Raw genomic sequence first — 20,007 nt, 5'->3', positions numbered from 1 at the left:
CACCCTACTTGAAGTGATGATATAAGTATAAGATGTGAATTATATTTTTGAAGTGAGTTGAGCTAATGCAGCAATGAAACATAAAAAAATCTATCTTTGAAACCTTTGATCCCGAGCATCGCCGGGAACGTTCAACTAGTTCCATAGATAACATCAGTCATTGTAATTTTCCATCTGGAAACTGTTAGTCTACAGTTCTAAAGCTTTTAGTCCATATTTTAAATAATATCATAGCTAAAAAATTTACCTTATGTTAACCATGCATGTACACCAACACTGACAGAATTTTGTCGCGAATATGAATTCCGCACTACTGCATCGATCATTGTTCAAAAGTATACAGCTTGGAAAATTGGAATAATTTTCTGACCCAAGTCAGGTGCAATACATAATATTTCCTCAATACATTGGAGACGACATCCTAACGTACCATCTGTAGTGAGTGTGAGTTGTTGTGATTTCTTGACCGGGTTTGCATGGGACATTTTTGGTAATGTTATTTGCGCCTGTACTTTGGAACATTATTCAAGTAAAACAGTTCAGTAATATTATCTATATTCCATTTTAAGTTGTGAATAAATATGTCGTGTTCCATAAAGTATTGAATTTTGAGGTTCTAGAAATAATTTCCGGTTTGGCTCAATCTCACCCCCGTGGCCATATGTCACCCCGACAGACGGTACTTTTACAAGACCGTCAATGCCTTTTTACTTCTGCGTGAATCGTTTTTAGAACTATAAAACGCTTCAAAATACATTGATGTTACAGATAAATTACATGTACTCTAATGATTTTGAGGTAGAAAAGAATGTACTGGAAAAATGGAACTTCAGGAAGAACATGGAAAAATCAGGCAATTTTATTTTGATGTTGATTATACACCATTTCAATCCATCAACTGATATATCGTTATTCCGGCTTTTTCGAATGATCCTAATTAAGAGACATTTGAATAAAAACAGAAAATCGTCTATACTTTCGTTTCAATGGGATATGATTGCTAACATGCAAAAGGGTGATGATCTCTGTTTTTTTTTTCAAGCTTCCAACTAATAGCAAATTTCTTTTTTCCCAGAGTCCATCTGGGGCAACGTGACATCTCTTTCTTGCATGGTAAATCGCAATATCGCTTCTGTATAGGTTGGCTCTGACTCCGTGGAGTAAAGAAATTTGTTATTAGATATATTAACGCCTCCATTGCTGCATTACACATATAAAAATTACTACCGCTGTTTTTGTTTGTTCTGTGCATATTGGTGGCAGATGTCACATAATGATGTAACATAATGATAAGTGACGATGAGTCGTAAGGCAAAAGATATATTCCCGACATATTAGGTAGCACATGAATTACGGAACAATGAAGGTACAATATTGCGCATTGTTTTGACTGCTAAACTTTTGAAAACAACTCGGTGTTTCAAGGTACGTATAAAATGCATTTAAATGCGAAAAATAGTTATGCAAAGACGGGGGAGTTAGGCAGGCAATTCTGGCCTAAATTTTATATTTCCAGCATATTATGATATTCTTTTTTTAGCGTACTTGTGATTGGTCATTCATATACATATGAGAAAGGGGGGTCGTTATATGGGAAAAATGAAAAAAAAAAAAGTAAATAACATCTAGAAGAAAAAAAAATATCTTGATTAAAAATTAGTACGCAACTTACGAACCTGCATTCAAAGAATGTTGAAAAATAACACTTCATTATTATTATTAATTTTTTGATTCCTTCTGATGACACTCTCTCTGTCATTGGACTTAATGTTGCTAAATTAAGCATATACACTGTCGAAAAACCAACAATATTAACAACACCGCTTGGACTTTTATTTTCATCCTCTTCCAATTCTCAACATTTTTGAAGGGGGGTGACATAAAACAGAGTAAGGTCGGTTGTTCCCATTTTCGAATGATTAAGAGAAGCGGTCGAACGTTGGAATTGATTCGAACGAGAACTAGACTACAAATCTGATATTTTGTATGACTGCAATAAAATTTGCGACTTTTAGAACAATGAAAAATAAGTGTAAAGTAGGGTGCCAATTAGAAAGATCGTTCGAAGACCCTATACAGTATGTTTATCTGCCCAAAAAACACCCTGTGCGAAATTTGAGATCAATCAGACTCAGAATGAGATGATGCAAAGCGATTGAAGTTGGGCCTTTAGGAATCCAAACATTCACCCAAAGGCCAAAGGGGAGTGGAGTATATAAAATTTTGGTTTTCGAATAAAAAAAAAATGCCAGATGGTTTAAAAATGCAGAGAACGTTGTTTTTTGATGATTTTTCGGATCGTCCAACTTCAATCGCTTTGCGCTTTTTAGGTGGATTTCGGAATTTACGCGGATTATTCAGAACAGTCGTTTTTTACACGACATGTTTTCAATGGTTTTTCGTGCTCAAATCATAATTAATAATTTTCAAACTGATATACCCCAATGTTAACCATTTGCTAGTTGCACCCTAATCGCAAATCACTTTAGACTTTTGGTTTTGCTTGAAAAAATAAAAGGTCTTGTCGTCCTTATTCTCGTTTAGAATGGATACGATTTTTTTATTCTCATGTCCAAATTTACCATCAAATAAACGCAAAACAATTTTCTCTGTGTCTCTCTTTCCTCCACCTGGAGAAATTCACCTCCAACTAATCAGGGAGAGCCCTAAATCGATTATTTCTAACCCGGCTCATAAATAACCACGATTGAACGACTTTTCATTGCGATAATATTGTACATTTAAATAAAAATTATCAAAACGTCGCTGATAAACCGGCAGTCAGGCTCACTTCCGATGTTTATTTTTGGTGTTCTCGCAACACTGCAACTATCTCAGCCGCCACTGCGCTGTCAGTCCGGTTAAACCAATACATTGGAATCATTCCCGCACTCCATGTTGTGTGAACACGCAGTTGTTCTACGTGTTTGTAAAGTTGGAAGAAAGTTCGGAAGTCAGAAGTCCGACTTCCGAACTTAATTTAGTGCTGGCGCCACAATACATTCATTCAAAATACATTCATTCTAAATACATTCATGAACAAACATGCAGGGTGCCGAAAACCTTTAAAAACCTGGAAAATCAGGGAATGTCAGGAAATTCACTTTCGATCAGGGAAATAACGGAATGTCAGGGAAAATTAAAAAAAAAAGAAGGGAAAGTTTTTTTAAGCGAGAACGATTTGTCATTTTAACGACTATTTAGCGTTAAAAGGGATTTTTTCAGTATTGAAAGCTAATGCGGGACCTTTACTGTTTCGTTGCATATCCAATCGATTCTTTTTCACTAGGATTTCAGAGTAGGATTCATTTACTTTCCCTTTTTTGTGCTGAATGCTGAAAAATATTAGGGAAAATAAAATAATTTCAGGGAATGTCAGGAATTTTCTGTTGAAATTTTTTTCGCTACCCTGAACATGTCAATCGAATACTCACCATCACAACTTTTCCTAGAAATGAGAGTTCTGGGTACTTTGTGATAAGGTCGTATGTCTAAACGTAACCAAAACGAGTGAAAGTTATATCCCTTGTACCTCACAAGCACAAATCATCTCGTTCTGTTTACGTTCAGACATAGGACCTTATCACGAAGCACTCCAGAATTTCGCACGTTATGTGCGGAAACTTTGGAAATTTCTTATATCATTGATCTTGTAATAATATTTCTCAGCCGGAACAGGATTGAGTAGACAGAAATGAAACAAAATAATATCGTCAAATGAATAACAATATGCATCCCTTCGAAGTGCGAATGCCGATTGACACTAACGAAGCGAAACAAATGAGAATGTTGACCGTTTACAAACCTGTTTCCAGCTATTGATGTTTCCAAGCAAACGAGCGTCGCATTATCAGTAGCTGTTTATCGATATAGATTTTCTTTTAATTATGTTTACCTTCATAAAATGTATCATGACGATGCTTAAGATGCTGGTCTAACAAAGCCCTTTGTCACATGTTCGAATCTCGGCAGGACAATACCGTTAGAGTCGTAGCACCTAGTTTAGAACAGAATGAAAAGTCGAACTTCGGGAAGGAATGTAACAGCACTATAGTTTTGCTTGAACATGACTTAGTATTATCATTCTTATGGTTCGCTGTGAAGAAAGAGATGTACAATTGCAGTGGAAACAGCATAAGTTACTCATCTATTCACGATATAACTTGATCTTGTTACGATATTCATGCGGTTTCTTGGGCAAAACATGATTAGTTCTGCAATAACTGTTGCTAATTTTTTTTATAATCTTTCCCATTTATAAATTCAAGCGTGAACCAAAATAGAAAATTGCATTTGCATGTTTTCTTAAATGTCTCGTAATGTTTCTCCCAAATACATTCATCACGTTATTCCGTGATTGTTATTCAGTAAAATACGCCATCAAAACTATAAACGATGAGCTAGATTTAAATACACGAAATTAATTAAAGATCTTCAATGATGCTTCTTAAATAAACATAACCGAAGATATATGGAGACCGTTTCAGGAGATTGCACGGTTCCGCAACAGTACCGATGATGTTTTGGATCAAGTGACCGGGGAGAAACGTCTAGTTTTTCTGTCGAACCAAAATACATTACGTGACATTTGCATTCATAAATATATTTTTCATATTGAAAGCAAAAAAGTGTTATGTGCAGTTGATACATCTAAAGTTAAGCATGCAAGTTGAGCTTAGTCTTATTCTATTGCTCTGAAATTCCTAGATGAACCAATTGGCGTTGACAGTGTGCTATTTTTATGTATTTTACACTTGAACCGCATCTGGAGTTGGCCATTACTTGATCCTTGGCAATCCATTGATCTATTTTAAGAATTTTATTATTATTCGAGTCGTATGACGAAGTTTTGTTTCGTGTTTGCAACTCGCTATATTTCTGTGAATTCCTAAGAATCTAGTACATGTCCAGATATGACCAACGCGGTTTTAGATATTTGATTTAGATGTAATTGACCTAATTTTTCAATTCTTGATACTAGTCGCATGATATTTTGTTTTAAGTCGAAAACTAGTCGTTTCTCTTGGGTTTACGTGATTTGCTAATAACAGTTTTGACGACTTATTGTTATAGTAACGGTTAGAGCAACATTAGTGAATGTGGATAGAAATGGTACTTTATCAAGTTACTGGGATCCGTTATGGGTGGGTACGTGTGCTTGCGAGTTTTTCAAAAGAATTTATTAAGGTCATCCACAACTTATGTAGAAGCTTACCTGTTGGTTTCATCAGCATTGCGCTCTGAAATTTAGCGTTACGTAATTTCTGTACGACGCCTCACCGTTGTTTTTTTGTGTCTTTTACTAGTCTTGTGTACATACGATTCGATGATTCTAGTGAAATATAGGGGTACCGTGGAATGGAGTGAAATTGATCAGTGTGGTGAAATTCAAAATTCGTGATAAAAAATACTAATCAAAAGATATCTTACAACACTAGGCAATGTCAATGTGTCCTTAAACGCCACTTTTGCGTGATTCACATACCTGTCAAAGTTAACCCTTGCATGCCCGGTGCAATTTTTCATATTTTCTAGAAATTCTTCTAACTCAGTCAAAACTCAATCAAGTTTGATCAAACAAGTTTCCAAATAATAAAAAAAAGTATTGAATTTACTTAAAGTAATATAAGTTAAGGGTTAATTACGTTAAATTTGGAGAAGTGAGTAAAGTTTGATAAAAGCTCAAAAAATAAAATTTTCAACAATGATCAACCCATACCATTAAAGAAATACTGATGAATTCACAGGAAACCACAAAGATTTCAATTTCAGAGCTAGTTTTTGAGCTTTTGCAACAAACCGGATTAAAATCGGTCTAACGACGATCAAATAAGAGCAAATTTAGCACCAAGCAGCTCGTGAACCAAAATAAACAAATTTTAACCTGAAATATCGTTATTTTCGTTTCCAAACTAGCTGTAAATGATATTTTTCAGTACAGAAATCATCATTTATCTTGAACATATCGAAAAAAAGCACATTTCCAAAAGAATGTATGGATTTCAATGGTGATCAATTTCACCCCAATTTACCTCATAGTACCTTATAAAATTATCGAATTTATTTCATGAAGTACATGATAGAAATTTCACCAATAGCCATAGAGGTTTACTGGAGCACATACCAGTACTTGTTTTAAAATTATACTATTTCGGGAAAAATGTACATGAAGCTATAGTTAATTGGAAATTGTTATAAAAATTGATCAATTTCACCCCATTCCATGGTACTGGGGGTAAGCCCGACCCCCTAAGAAAATAATTCTTTAGTAGTACTCGATGGCAAATATTGTTTCTCAGAATCATTGCCCAGATTGTTTTGAACGAGATATGAAGACTTTCAAACTGTAATTTTACAAGGAATAGTGAAGTTTTGAAATTAAGATAAAAACGACGTCTAGCAACCAGTGCGGGTGAAACCGGCACCTAAGTTTGTTCATGAATTTACTCGAATTAACTGAACCTCTATTTGAGTTCGGAAACCGTCAAATGAGAGATCTTACATTTCTGTATGTTACTGTTGAATTTGGTTGTAGTCGGTTCGCTGGTTCTGGGGAGATTGCCGGTGAACATTATGTATAAACAATGAAATAATTTGATACTCGGCAAGCCTATCATATGGCACTCTCAATCTTATTAATAACTAGTTTCATCGCAGCCAGGACCACATTGACCATACCGAAGCATATTCCAAATAACACCGGGAAAACGGTCAGTTTTGTGACTTGATTCAGTACATTTGACACCTCTAATGACCCTTGGAATCATTCATAAATCACAAAAGAGTGCATGGTTCTAAGTCTATTTATTAATTTATTTAGCAGCGAGTCATCGGTAATGGATGAAGAATATGTGCCAGTGACATCCAACTAACCTCAGAACATATCGGGCTTACCCCACTCACTGGGTGACGGTGTTACCCCTACAGCACACATTTTTAAAAAAAAGAGTATTTCTACTAATTTATCGCCTCAATTTACCTCAGATCGAATTCCTGTGATTGCTAACAATACAGGCAATAAATTGTAGAGCAACGAAAAATTATTTTAGTATTTTCAAATAAATAAAAGCTTAAGTTCCACTTAGGAAAAATTACATCCGTTTACGCATCAGCTGCAAGTGTTTTTATATAGGAACTGCTTCGAAAAACCTAATTGCTATCCGTCATTTTTTACCTACACAATTGTGTGGGCTCGGTCGGAAAGAGCTATGTACATTGGTAAGACAAAATCACTTATTTCGCAAAGAAACTGTTAAATTTATTCATTCCTATGTTAAACCACTTCATAACCTTTATATTAGAACATTTATTAGAACAAGAATCCGTTGAACAGAATTTTATTCAGATTTTTCGAAACTTGCTTCTGAAAAATTTGCTCGATGCCACAAAGACCACTCTATTCTACAACGGCTCATATGTTGATAAACTTGTCCTTTTCGACATACTGTGACTGCGGGTAATTCCGCGCAGCACATTTTTCCACGCACTCGTCTTAAAAAAACTATTTTTCAACAAATTTCACAAATTCACCAGCAGTCACGGTACTTAGAAGTCATCTAATACGCAATTAGTGAGATCTTTCTGAATAATACATAGTCTGACTATCGGTATCGCACGTAAAACTTCTCTATTAAATTACGTTCTTCTAATATTTAGTTATATTGGGGAAGAAGAATCGATATGTTTCTTTTTTTCAGGAATATATGTTGAGATACTAGTTTGATTTCGTGTAAAACTATTCCTTATCTAATATCATTTATTGTTATAGATATATTCGGATTGGATGTGATATAAGTATATGAGAGGCACCCATTCACCATCAGGTGAACTGTATTTGATTGTTTTATTTAGTTTCGTAATGAACGATAGCTTTGCAATTGTGTAAAATATTTCAGTTTAACTATAACCTTGAACAACAAAGCACTGCTCACTCAATTCGTGAATTATGAAAACTAACAAGACGAAAACATGTATGATGGCAAAATATTATTTTATACGTGTGTCAATAAACATTTTGTTATATCAAAATCAAACTGTGTTTTAAATTTTCATTTGAAAGAAATATTAATACAACGGAAATTGCCTTTCAGTTTCCTTCTTATGAAAATAATCAAACTGCTGTAGACATAGTTATTTAGAATTGTTTTTTTTTCAACGAGATTAAAATAGTCAGAAATGCATATAAAGTTAGAATTTTTCGATTCGATTATAACACGATTAAAAAACATCCTCTAGGAGTAACACTTCTATTTAGTTGGGAAATGGGTATTCCCATATATGCTATATCTTGAAGACTATTGCATACGATAACCGAGTCTGGAAACATCGTTTGAAGATAACATGTAAAAAATAAGATACACACATTCACCCGCACATCTAGAATAGCTAGGCTTTTTTAACATAAAAAAGTAATTACCACTAATGCACATTTTTTCAAATCTCAGGAAATTTCGAGGAATTTTTTTCTGAAAACTTTTGCCACCTTTCATTTATACATCATGAATTACATAGACTTGCATACCAACATGATGCTACTCTGACCCTGGGAGGGAGTAACGGATACGAAGTTGTGTGAGTGTCAGAATGAACCAGAATGAGCTGTCATTGACTGTCAATTTGAACCAAGGAAAAAAAGCATTTTTTGCGATGAGTATTGTTATAACTGATACCTTTCAGTTGCTCGAAGAATATTCATCGCAAACAGTTTTTGTATTCATTGTCGTTAAGGCTTTAAGTAATAATCATGCTAGCGTACTTCGATTATTAAACTTGCTCTTCTCTGGATTTAAGGCTTTAGTTACAATTTCAAACAAACTTATCACGGTCAAACGAAAAAAACTTTTATACAACGGCAAATTGAAAAAACCCAGACTCGACAAATTAGTCTGTAAAATTTGCACATTCAGTATTCCTGATGTTACTAAAACTTCGTTTGAGTCATGCATGCGTTACAGCAAGAAGACAGTTACACGCTATCAGAAAACGACACTTGTGGGTGTTCTCTGTTTTGAGTGTAGTATTCGTTTCTCCCTCCCAGCTCGGACCAGGCTTGTAAATGGTTACAGTAGAACAACTTTTCACTACGATAATCGTCTTTTCTTCTGTTGGTGGGAAGGCTCGCTGTCTAAATAGTTACATTCTTGAACAAACATGTCGAACGAGTACTCGCCACCACGACCTCTTTTTCCTTAAACGTTATTACTTGTATCAATGATCTTGTAATAATATTTCTCAACATAAATAGAACGAAGTAGACAGAAATAAGACAAAATAACATCGCCAAACGAATGACAATGTGCATCTCTTCGATACGCGATGGACACAAACTAACTCTATTCCAAAGTTACAAAATAGTTCGTATTGCTTTCGACGTTTCATATTTCGTGATCCACTTTTTTCAGCGATGAAACTTTCCAAAACGCAAATCCCACGCTTTTTCAAAAATTGGCCTCTGGGTCGAGGCCGTCGTTTGCGAAACTACATCATTTCACGGAACAGTACCGCACATCCCTGTTACGAACGTCATTCCCATACATTTCGCTTGAAGCCGTTTTTCTCTGGCTCTCTGGCTCGATTACCCGTCAAAAGGCTGTCAGTGCTTGCGAAACAGCCGATTAAGCACCGTTCATGCGAGATTAACTGTTGCTGCAAGGGGTGTGAAGCAATGCAGAAAGCGAAAAACGATTGTTTTGTTTTGAACGTTTCATGGATTTTGTGCACTACATAAATGGTCACGTTCAAACATGTTTCAACACGTTCCGGATAGCCCTACATTCAATATAGTTAGAAGGACGCAAAAAATCCGTACAGTAACACAGGCGGCACAATGAACGGAGCTTATGACCATATTTCCAACAGTAGCGCCATCATCATTAGTGGCGGCTTCAGGAAACTGTTGTCATGACATCGGTCTGCAGTACCGCCTTGCATAGCTGTGTTCGTCAGAGGTGTAACGACTTGGATTCCAGCGTTGCCCGGTCAATTTTGTAAAAATATGGATAAAGCAAAAAATAACCTAGAAAAAATCTGGCAATCATTGCGTGGAGCAGAAGGTAATTTTTTGGGGTGAAATTCTTAGGGTTACGTAACATTTGAAATGACAAAAAGGCAAAATTTTGCGTAAAATTTGAAGTGATGACCTTTTTGCGAGACAGAAAAAAATAAAATCTGTAAAGGCAAACCAGCCAAAAGCTGAGAGCTTCTCGAGTAACAAAAAAAATTGGATAATTTATAAAAATCTGGATAATTGGACATCAAATCTGCAATTCTGAAAATTTCTACAAGTAAACGCTCGACTTCGGAAGCAAGTTTCAAGAGGGGCTGCCTCGAATTTGGGAACTCTAGACAAACTTAACTGTGCATTATTGTTGAAGTAAGATTAGAATAGCAGATTATTTAATTTATTAATATGTCTAATACTTCTTTACAACACGGAGGTAGTGATTTAAAAGGTTTCACTTTACGCTACCAGGTATAAAATAAGTGAATGAATGAATGAATGTTATGAAAATAATAATCAGCTTTAATTTTTTTTTCCAAAATAAGTTTTTTAGATCGAGAATTTAGTTGCGACGTGAAAAATACTGGGCATAAAAAATTTCCTAAGAGTACCCATTTAAATTTATTCAGGAGAGTGATTAGCAACTAAATTGTCTTTCTAAAAAATAATACAAAATATCAGAGATGACTGTTTATTTTTTAAATTATTATAGAGATGATTCGCTCGTTGGGTGTTCGCTAGATGCGACAAAATTGGGCGTCACTCTAAAAAATTTAAGTTCGAAAAAATTATATTATTTCATTGCTTTGAAATTTTTTTCAAGCATGTTCAGGTACTACGCTTATTCCTTTCAGCATTGATAAGATTTTTCTTTATTGCTATTAGTTTGGTCACTTCATGCAGATCATCTTTGATATAATCAATCACGTAATTCAAGCAAGTACAACATGTTGTGTGTAATTTAGAAGGTTATTGTTCAGTTGTCTTTTTCTTCATTTCTTCAACACCAGCAAAAGGAAATACCAGCATCGCGATTTCCCTTTATCTTTCAAGTAAGGGATAGGGGTAGTATCCTTGCATTTTATCAGTTTACTTCTCGACAGGAGGTTCATTTTTTGTGAAAACAAGATCTGACGCAAAATATTGACCAAAACGTTAACTATACACAAACAACAAGACAGTACACGGTGTCTCTGGTTTCCAAAAAAAAAAAAATAGTATCGCTCTAATACTCGTCATTCGGAAGCTTGAGCTGTCCCCTTCAATATCCTACCAAAGTTGAAATGTTCTTATCGGGGGGTCTAGAACAATTTGTTTTCGAACATATAATTGTAATTGAAAAGTTAGTGAAATGGAAATAAATAATATGTTTAAGAAATATTAAAAGTAATCAGGGTTCTCTATTCGTACTGAAATATTCAGGGTTGTTTTTATTTGACGAAACAGCTTTACATAATATCAGATTTTTTGAAAAGGGTTAAGTGGGGTAAAAAAGACCCTCGAAAATTTGGAGTCTAAAATCAGCTGAAAACAAATAAAATGTTGTGACTTTGATTACATTGATTTTGATTGATGATTGATTTGATTGATTTCTTGAAAAATCGACATGGTAATTCTATCCTATATATATAAAACGGTATATATATATATATATATATATATATATATATATATATATATATATATATATATATATATATATATATATATATATATATATATATATATATATATATATATATATATATATATATATATATATATATGTATATATATATAGTCAGGTTTTTTTTATGCGGGGGATACGTACCTCGTAAAAAAAACCGCGTAAAAAAACCGCGCTAATTCAAAATGGCTACATGCGAGTTTGTAAACCCATCCTTTCCTTTGAACGCATATCGTTAGTCGATCAGGGTACCTAGTTTTTCCCCAAGGCTTAACTGATGCTGAGGGATCTGTTTACGTACTATTCCAATGTCATTAAAAATTACAGTTTTCCAAAATTTAGAAGCAGCAGTTGCTTAAACTCGACGAGGGTGAAAACACCATCAGATTACTGTACTGTGATGAGGGTGTACTTATTTCGATTACTTAACCCTAGAAAGATGACTCCTCGCGTTTAGTGACATTATTCGCTTCTTTTTCAAATAGGGCGAACCCGGTCTCGTTTTCCAAAACACTGAACTCTGGTATTTGTTATGTATCGATGTGTTAACACCGTAGTGATCACTCATTTTCAAATTTCAAACAAAAATTTGCATTTTAACCCATTCCCCGCGGGTGATGCTATATGGCATCACCTGACATATAAACTTTATTAACAGTTTAACAACTATACTTGAAATTTTTAACATCTTCAACATGTAATATAGTAGTTTGTGCCAATTATGCATGCAGAGTAATAAGAGTTTGAATGTCATTTAAAAACTGATTTCTCTCCGCGGGGATAGGGTTAAATGATTTAAAATTCACGCATCAAGTTTATGCCAGAAAAAGATTATGATGAGAGGATAAATCTATCTCTGTAGTGTAAATATTTTTTTCTCTGCTCATACTGATATAATTATGTACGGCATCGCCTTACATGAAATGTGGGAGTTAGCATTGGGCGATACGACGGAGAGTATCGATACTTCAGTATCGATACCCGAGGAACCAAAAGTATCGAGATACCCAAAATATCGGTCAAAAAGTATCGATACAATAGCTGAGATTATTTATTGAATTTTTGATATTATTGTTCCAGTTGAAAATCGAAATATCGACTCGCGATTTTCGATTTTTTTACCTTATGTACAATGCGCATAGTGTCGTATCTAGTGCGCTGTATTGCGCGTCAGATGCGCTATACAGCGCACTGGATGCGACGTTATGCGCATTGTGTATAAGGTTAAAAAATCGAAAGTCGCAAGTCATTATTTCGGTTTTCAACTGAAACAATGATACATTTACTGAAAACCAGTAATCGATTCAGTGATTCGCGAAAATAGAGCAAAACTATTTGCTGAACAGAAAACAGTAAATAAATGTTTGCTGGAATCCAGCAAAAGAATTGATATGGCAAAAAATTATCGTCAAGCTGTCATTAGTAAAACGCGCCAAATCGCTGTGCAGCTGGTACGGGATCATCGCTAAGCTCCTGATAGCGAATATGGGACCATAGCTAAGTCCTTGTTGGGCTAGATGAACTTAAAAGTTGAAATGATAATCATACATCTCTAGTTCAACAGTAATTTGCCTATGATCCGATGTGTGGATGGAATCTGGTGCCTGACGGAAACATGGTTCCCTTGAACTAACTGGTTAACCAGCAAATTGATTTATGCTTTGCTGAATGAACAGCAAATTGTCATAGCTGACAACCAGCAAGTTGTATTTTGTTTTACTGAACATGCAGCAAACGACCTGTCACTTTTATGCAATTGAGCATTACTGAATAATTAGCAAATTTCATTTTGCTGAACAGATTGCTGGAAGCACAGCAAACCAAAAATCAGCAAAATTTTGGTGGTTTCCAGCAATGAAAATTTGATGTGCCGACTTTTTGTTGTTTTTCTGGTATCTATCCGCATTCTCTAGAGCAGCATGAATCAAATGACTTCACAAACAAATACATACAGGTAATGCAGAAATTCTGAGCTTTGACAAACAAATGAATTAAACAACTTATATTTTCACGATTTGTATTTACTGGCCCAATGGGCTGTGAAGCTCCCGTCTTATTTGTATAAATTATTGACACACTTCCATATTAATTGATGAGGAAGTTGATGACATAAAAAAGTTAGATATGTCAGCGAAAATAAGATAGTGAAATCTACCGCTGAATTTTTCTAACTAATTAATATTGCAATTTTATTTTTCACTTGTATTCTAACTTGTGTCGACGGAAAGCATGAGTTAGTTTCCGCTTGCCAATAGACCATTTCACGAGACGTTTCTGCACTCAATTCATGAATGAAATTTTGACAGAAAGCTCGGAACCGCTGACATAACGCACGTAAAAGCAGCATCAATATCAGCAGGATCCGTGACACCTGTCAGTTCGTAAAATGGTCTATATTCGATCTGAACAGTGTAACCAGAAAACTTATATTTGTTTTTGAAATACAGTCAAATTTCGCTCGTTGGGCTATGTTAAGTTGGGCTACGTTTAAGTTGGGTTCCCGCTCGTTGGGTTATGGCCCAACTAAATCGAAGCCAAACATCATTTCTTATAACGTTGAGTTTCGTTTGAGGGGTTTGTGGATGCATTTTAACGCAGAAAGTAGAATTAATTCAAATAAAAACAAATGAAGCTGAGTATAAATGTAAACAAACAATATTTTAAACAATTGTCAGAGAAACAATATAAGTTTTGTAGCTTAATAATGCAACGTGGAGCTATGCCTATTTTTGAAAGTATTTGAGCACACGCTCAATAATAGCACTCCTTTTTGGCTTTAAATGTGTGACTTAAGTAAAACAAATTTCGAATTTGGCCCTATACTGCGCTTGGCTCAGATTTTGACAGTTCGTTTGGCTCACAACATTCTCTCTATCTATTTCTCCAACTAAGTCTTGCTAGTGCAAATAGACTTGTGCGATATTTATACTGACAGTGGCAGCTTTTCAGTGGTTCCAGCTCGTATTAACTAGCTGGCATCTCAATCCGATTTGCTTTGCTTTATCGCAGCTAACATCGCAGCGGTTCAACGATGTGTGGGCTCCACTGACACTGACAGACAGCATAACATAGCGTATGAAAAGTGGCGGTGATCTCGTGTACACATTGAGATTTTAGCCCTTGTAACATGGCGCGATGTCAGCTAGCTGGTCTGTATGCATAAAAGAATATCGATACAAATATCGCGGTTTTCAGTATCGATACGGTCGAATATCGGACGCTCGTGTATCGATCCAAAAAATCGAAATATCGCCCCAAAAGTATCGATATTTCCGATACCGATACAATATCGCCCATTGCTAGTGGGAGTTTCCCAGCTCAAAAATTTCTGAGTCCCGGAAAGTCGATAGAGCTGAAATTTCGTATGAGGACATTTTTCGACAAGAGGAAACTTTTGAGCCCTACCGTTAAACGAAATTTGAAGGTCGATTTTTCCCTTACGTTCCATTGGCTGCAGCTCAGAAAATTGTAAGTCCCAGAGAGCCGATTTTTTTTTTCAAGAAAAAAAAAAGATTCGCCTTGTTATTGGAAAATAAATCCCATATATATTGTCGCTAGATCACAAATCAATCGATTTTTTAACTTCCCTATCTTCGTGAAATCATTTCACAGTTCAAAATGGTCGTGGAATAATTCCACCGCGAAACGCCGCTTTTTCCGTTTTCACTTCACTCATTTGACACTCATAATAACCCAGATTCCACGGCAGATGTCACTTTGCCACGTTTTTCTCACTTGCGTGAGTCCCGTAATAGGACTGTATTCACTTCACTCTGATTTCACCGTGAAGTGACTCCTGTACCCAAGTAACAATTTAAGTCGTATTGCATTCTTGCGGTTTTCATGACCAATTTCGCAAAACTACTGTTAAAACTAGATTTACTATCAGAACCTTCTGATAACCGCTATAAGTTTGCTTCACAGCCAGGTGGCCCAGCTTATTGCAAGCTTATTGGAGCAATTATAAGAATGGCAATAAAACTGCTTCAAAACCACATGGAAAGAGTACCGCACACTATAAGCAGCTGGCATTACCTCTTTAAGAGCGCAATAAGTTTGGTTGCATTATTGCGCTCTGCTTCTTGCCACAATAAGTCCAAATCAACTTTTCATTGCTTGACAGCAACCGTAATAAGTTGATTTGTTGTGCCGTTCCTGCACATACACCAGAACATCACGCCACTTTTTTTAATAAGGAAATCTCTCGTCGCGGGAGAAATGTTTCACCTGTGTTGGTTATCATCGTGCAATCGATTTTATTTGATGGTGATATTGTAGAAAGATAAGGAATAAGGAGGGGTTTTTGGTAGGTTTTGTAGCTCTCAAGCATATGCGCATGAAATTTTGTCGTGCATTTTGAGATCATAGGCGCTTAAAATTTATGCGCCATCAAAATAGTACGGGCTTACAAAAATGATCTCATTGTTAGCAAAAATGAATTGGATTGTTTCAGCTCAGTTTTTCAGAAAAAAAATCTAGCCGTGTTCTTCAATACAGAGATAGATCAAAATCAACTTTGGATATTCAATTTATTTGTTAGTCAGACGACAATTCGATTTTCGCTCAAGATTATAAAAAGTTTCAAAAATATCAATATGGCGCGGTTGGTAATTAGTTGGTATCAATCGTAGCCGCAATAAGCCTAGTTCAATGATATATATGTTGTAAGGTGCGGCAAAGATTGGATGCCTGTATTTTTAGAGAAAAATATGGTAAATCCCTGGGGCCTAGACAACTTTATTTATATGAAAAATCTGACATCACACCGACGATAATGAGGAACCAACGAGCTTTGATATAAATAGAGAGGTGCACGAAAAATGCAACGATACATACTTAGTTTAATTGAATATTGAATATATTTCGAAATATATCAATAGTGTCTTGCCCCTACCTTATTTTTAAGGACGCATAAGTTAACGACATAGGAAATTATTTTCAACCAAAACAAGACAAACTGGCGATAAAATTAAAAAAAAACTACCGAAAAGTACTAAGTTTTCCGTGTTACTTTATTAGAGTTTTGGAGTTCTACGTCATCAATGTTCACAAATGCGCTGCAAGATGCTCTAAAGCATTTTACACACATCTTACGGAGACTGCGACAGAATTCTGCATCACACTAAACCAACTAAGCCGTTTTTGTCTCGCCTGTATGTATATCATTGCCTGAATATATTTGTTTACAAGTTTGACAGGTTAAAACTGGGCATTTGAATGACCGCAATAAAACTGGTTTCTATGTTATATGACAGCAAGCTGGAGTGGTTTTATGGGGCAATAGATAGTTATAATAAAACCAATAATAAAGCAAAATCGCATTGACTCTTGCCGGTTTTATTGTAAGTTTTATTAGAGTTTTATTGACAGCTATCAGTGTTCATTACGACTTGCTATTTTTGGCAGCGGGTTTAACCGCCATAAAACCGTTGGTAATATTCATTGCTGTGATAAAACCGTTAGAAAACCAAGAAGCTATAGAATTGTTACTTGGGTAAATGCTTGAAAAGGTAAATGCTTGAAATGCTATAACAAACCACTTGTATTGTAAACTATTGTAGAAATCGAAAACATAAATGAAGTATGAGGTTTATGAGGTTTCTTCGCTAAAAACTTGTCAATTACAAAATCAACACTTTTTTCAGTATATCTACATGCACCTTCACAGTGGTGCTTATCACCAGGACTCACCTAAGTGACAAGAACGTCACAAAGTGACCTCTGCCTTGAAATCTAGGTTATTATGAGTGTCATGTCAATTGAAAACGGAATAAGCGACGCTTCGCGTGGAATTATTTCACGACCATTGTGAACGGTGGAATGATTTCACTGAAATGGGGGATAATTCTTGAAAATTGATTGATTTGTGAACTTTTTTTCACAGAGGCGTCGCGTGGCTGATTTTGCTACATGTACTCAAACATTATCTTAAGTTCTTTTTCCTTAAATTAAAGGAGAAAATTAAACAAAAGTGCTCCGGTGCTTATTACGAGAGTCACTTCACGGTAAAATCAGTGAAGTGAACAAAATCCTATTACGGGACTCACGTAAGTGAGAAAAACGTCGCGAAGTGACATCTGCCGTGGAATCTGGGTTATTATGAGTGTCATATCAGTGAAGTGAGAACGGAAAAAGCGGCGTTTCGCGTGGAATTATTTCACGACCATTTTGAACGGTGAAATGATTCCACGAAGATGCCATAAGTCTTAAAGTTGATTGATTTGTGATCTAATGGTAAATATTGGATTTATTCTTCAGTAACGAAGCGAATCAGAGTTTGATCCGTGCCTTAAAGCGGTCAATTTTTCATTTTTTTGCCGATGAAAAAAATGCAAACTAGTTCAAGAAATTTTCGATACCGAAAAAAACATTTTTTTTATGTCGAATGTCTTAGAAATGCAGAACACGTCGAGATCTGGTGTTATCTAGAAAAACGGAAAAAAACGACTGTCTGGGACTTAGACATTTTGAGCTGGGAAACAATCTTATTTCACTTGTCCTATTCTCAATTTCACTTCACTGTCAATCTCACTCCACGGAGGTGATTTTTGTCACCTCACTTGAGGTGGAATCGGGAATAGGTCCTAAAAAGTGAAGTGAGCGTGAGAGTGAAATATATTTCACCGTGAAGTGACTCCCGTAATAAGCACCAATATCGAGCTTGGAAATATTCTCATTTCACTTATCCTATTCTCAATTTCACTTCACTGTCAATCTCACTTCACGGAGTTAATTTTCTGTCACCTCACTTCAGGTGGAATCGAGAATAGGTGCAAAAAGTAAAGTGAGCGTGAGAGTAAAATTTATTTCAACGCAATGTGACTCCCGTAACACGTACCCATGTTTATCAGGTACATCCCCGAAAAAGACAGTTCACCACCCAGCTGCGTCCGAAACCATTAGGCTCAAATAAATACGCAATGCAATTTCAGTGTTAGGAATACATTTAGCATATTGTTGTTCAGAATCAAATTGTACAAATGATATTCAAAAGAAATATTGGTGCTTATTACGGGAATCACTTCATGGTGAAATCAGAGTGAAGTGGATGAAGTCTTATTACGGACTCACGTCGCAAGGTGACTTCTGCCGTGAAATCTGGGTTATGAGTGAAGTGGAAACGGAAAAAGGGACGTTTTGCGTGGAATTATTTCACGACCATTTTGAACGGTGAAATGATTTCACGAAGATAGGGAAGTTTAAAAATCCGTTGATTTGTAATCTAGTGATAATATATATGGGATTTATTTTCCAGTAACAAGGCTAATCTTTTTTTTTCCTTGAAAAAAAAAACGACTTTCTGGGACTTACAAATTTTTGAGCTGCGGCCAATGGAACGTAAGGGAAAAATTTACCTTTGAATTTCGTTTAGTGGTAGAGCTCAAAAGTTTCCTGTTGTCGAAAAAGGTCCTTCCCTTTAAAAATTTCAGCTTAACCGACTTTCCGGCACTCAGAAATTCTTGAGCTGGTAAACTCGCTCATTTCACTTGTCCTATTCTCTTTTTCACTTCACTGTCAATCTCACTTCACGGAGGTGATTTTTATCACCTCACTGGAATCGGGAAAAGGTCTCAAAAAGTGAAGTGAGCGTGAAAGTGAAATATATTTCACCGTGTAGTGACTCCCGTAATAAGCACCAATGTTGCTATGTGTACAGGTTTATCCTAAAATGTACAAGAATATTTTCGATGATCTTAGTTATAAGTGATTAGTGCCTGTATCCATGTTTTGAGTTTAGGTAAAATCAGTACATTAATCTTTTTAAGTGTCATTAAACTTCAAGCTAAGAAACATAGCATAACATATATATATATATATATATATATATATATATATATATATATATATATATATATATATATATATATATATATATATATATATATATATATATATATATATATATATATATATATATATATATATATATATATATATATATATATATATTCCAAATTGTCACAACTGTGCCATAATGATTTATTGGTTGGTTCACTATTGTCATCTGCATTTGTCAGGGCGTAGATTTTCACTGTGTTCTTCTAGCTTGCTTTTGTGTTGACTTCATGCAGATTCATAAACTTGCAGAGCAACAAGTTGTCTTCGATACAACATCGTATATCAGCGTTTCGTTCTAAGGATGGCCTGATCTAACGAACGCTCCCTTCATCGTTCTATTTGCAGCGGCATGTATGATGTCGCCGATTTGTGGATTCGGTAGCTTGTGCCCTCGAAGCACGCAGCGGTTACTAACTACTACCTTGCAGAACGCAGCAGCCGTGGTTTCTGTTACGAGTAATGCATCTTTACTGTGTCAAAATTCGACCCACGGTTCCACACC

General features: G+C 35.5%; 1 protein-coding gene across 23 annotated transcripts in view; it reads left to right on the top strand.

Annotated features, from left to right (window-relative positions):
* LOC129721632 (longitudinals lacking protein, isoforms A/B/D/L) overlaps positions 1-20,007 on the top strand; it is a 93,281-nt gene that overhangs the window by 31,870 nt on the left and 41,404 nt on the right. The window contains exon 7 of one of the 23 annotated variants that reach the window (XM_055674413.1): positions 7,769-7,809. The exons of the other annotated variants lie outside the window; for them this stretch is intronic. Within the exon in view, the coding sequence (XP_055530388.1) occupies positions 7,769-7,794 (26 nt within the window). The 3' untranslated portion in view covers positions 7,795-7,809. Of the gene's footprint in view, positions 1-7,768; positions 7,810-20,007 lie in introns of those variants that run through there. 23 annotated transcript variants of the gene reach the window in all.

This window comes from Wyeomyia smithii, chromosome 2, assembly GCF_029784165.1.
Source record: "Wyeomyia smithii strain HCP4-BCI-WySm-NY-G18 chromosome 2, ASM2978416v1, whole genome shotgun sequence".
Classification (NCBI taxonomy): domain Eukaryota; kingdom Metazoa; phylum Arthropoda; class Insecta; order Diptera; family Culicidae; genus Wyeomyia; species Wyeomyia smithii.
This window is presented reverse-complemented; position numbering and strand designations above follow the sequence as displayed.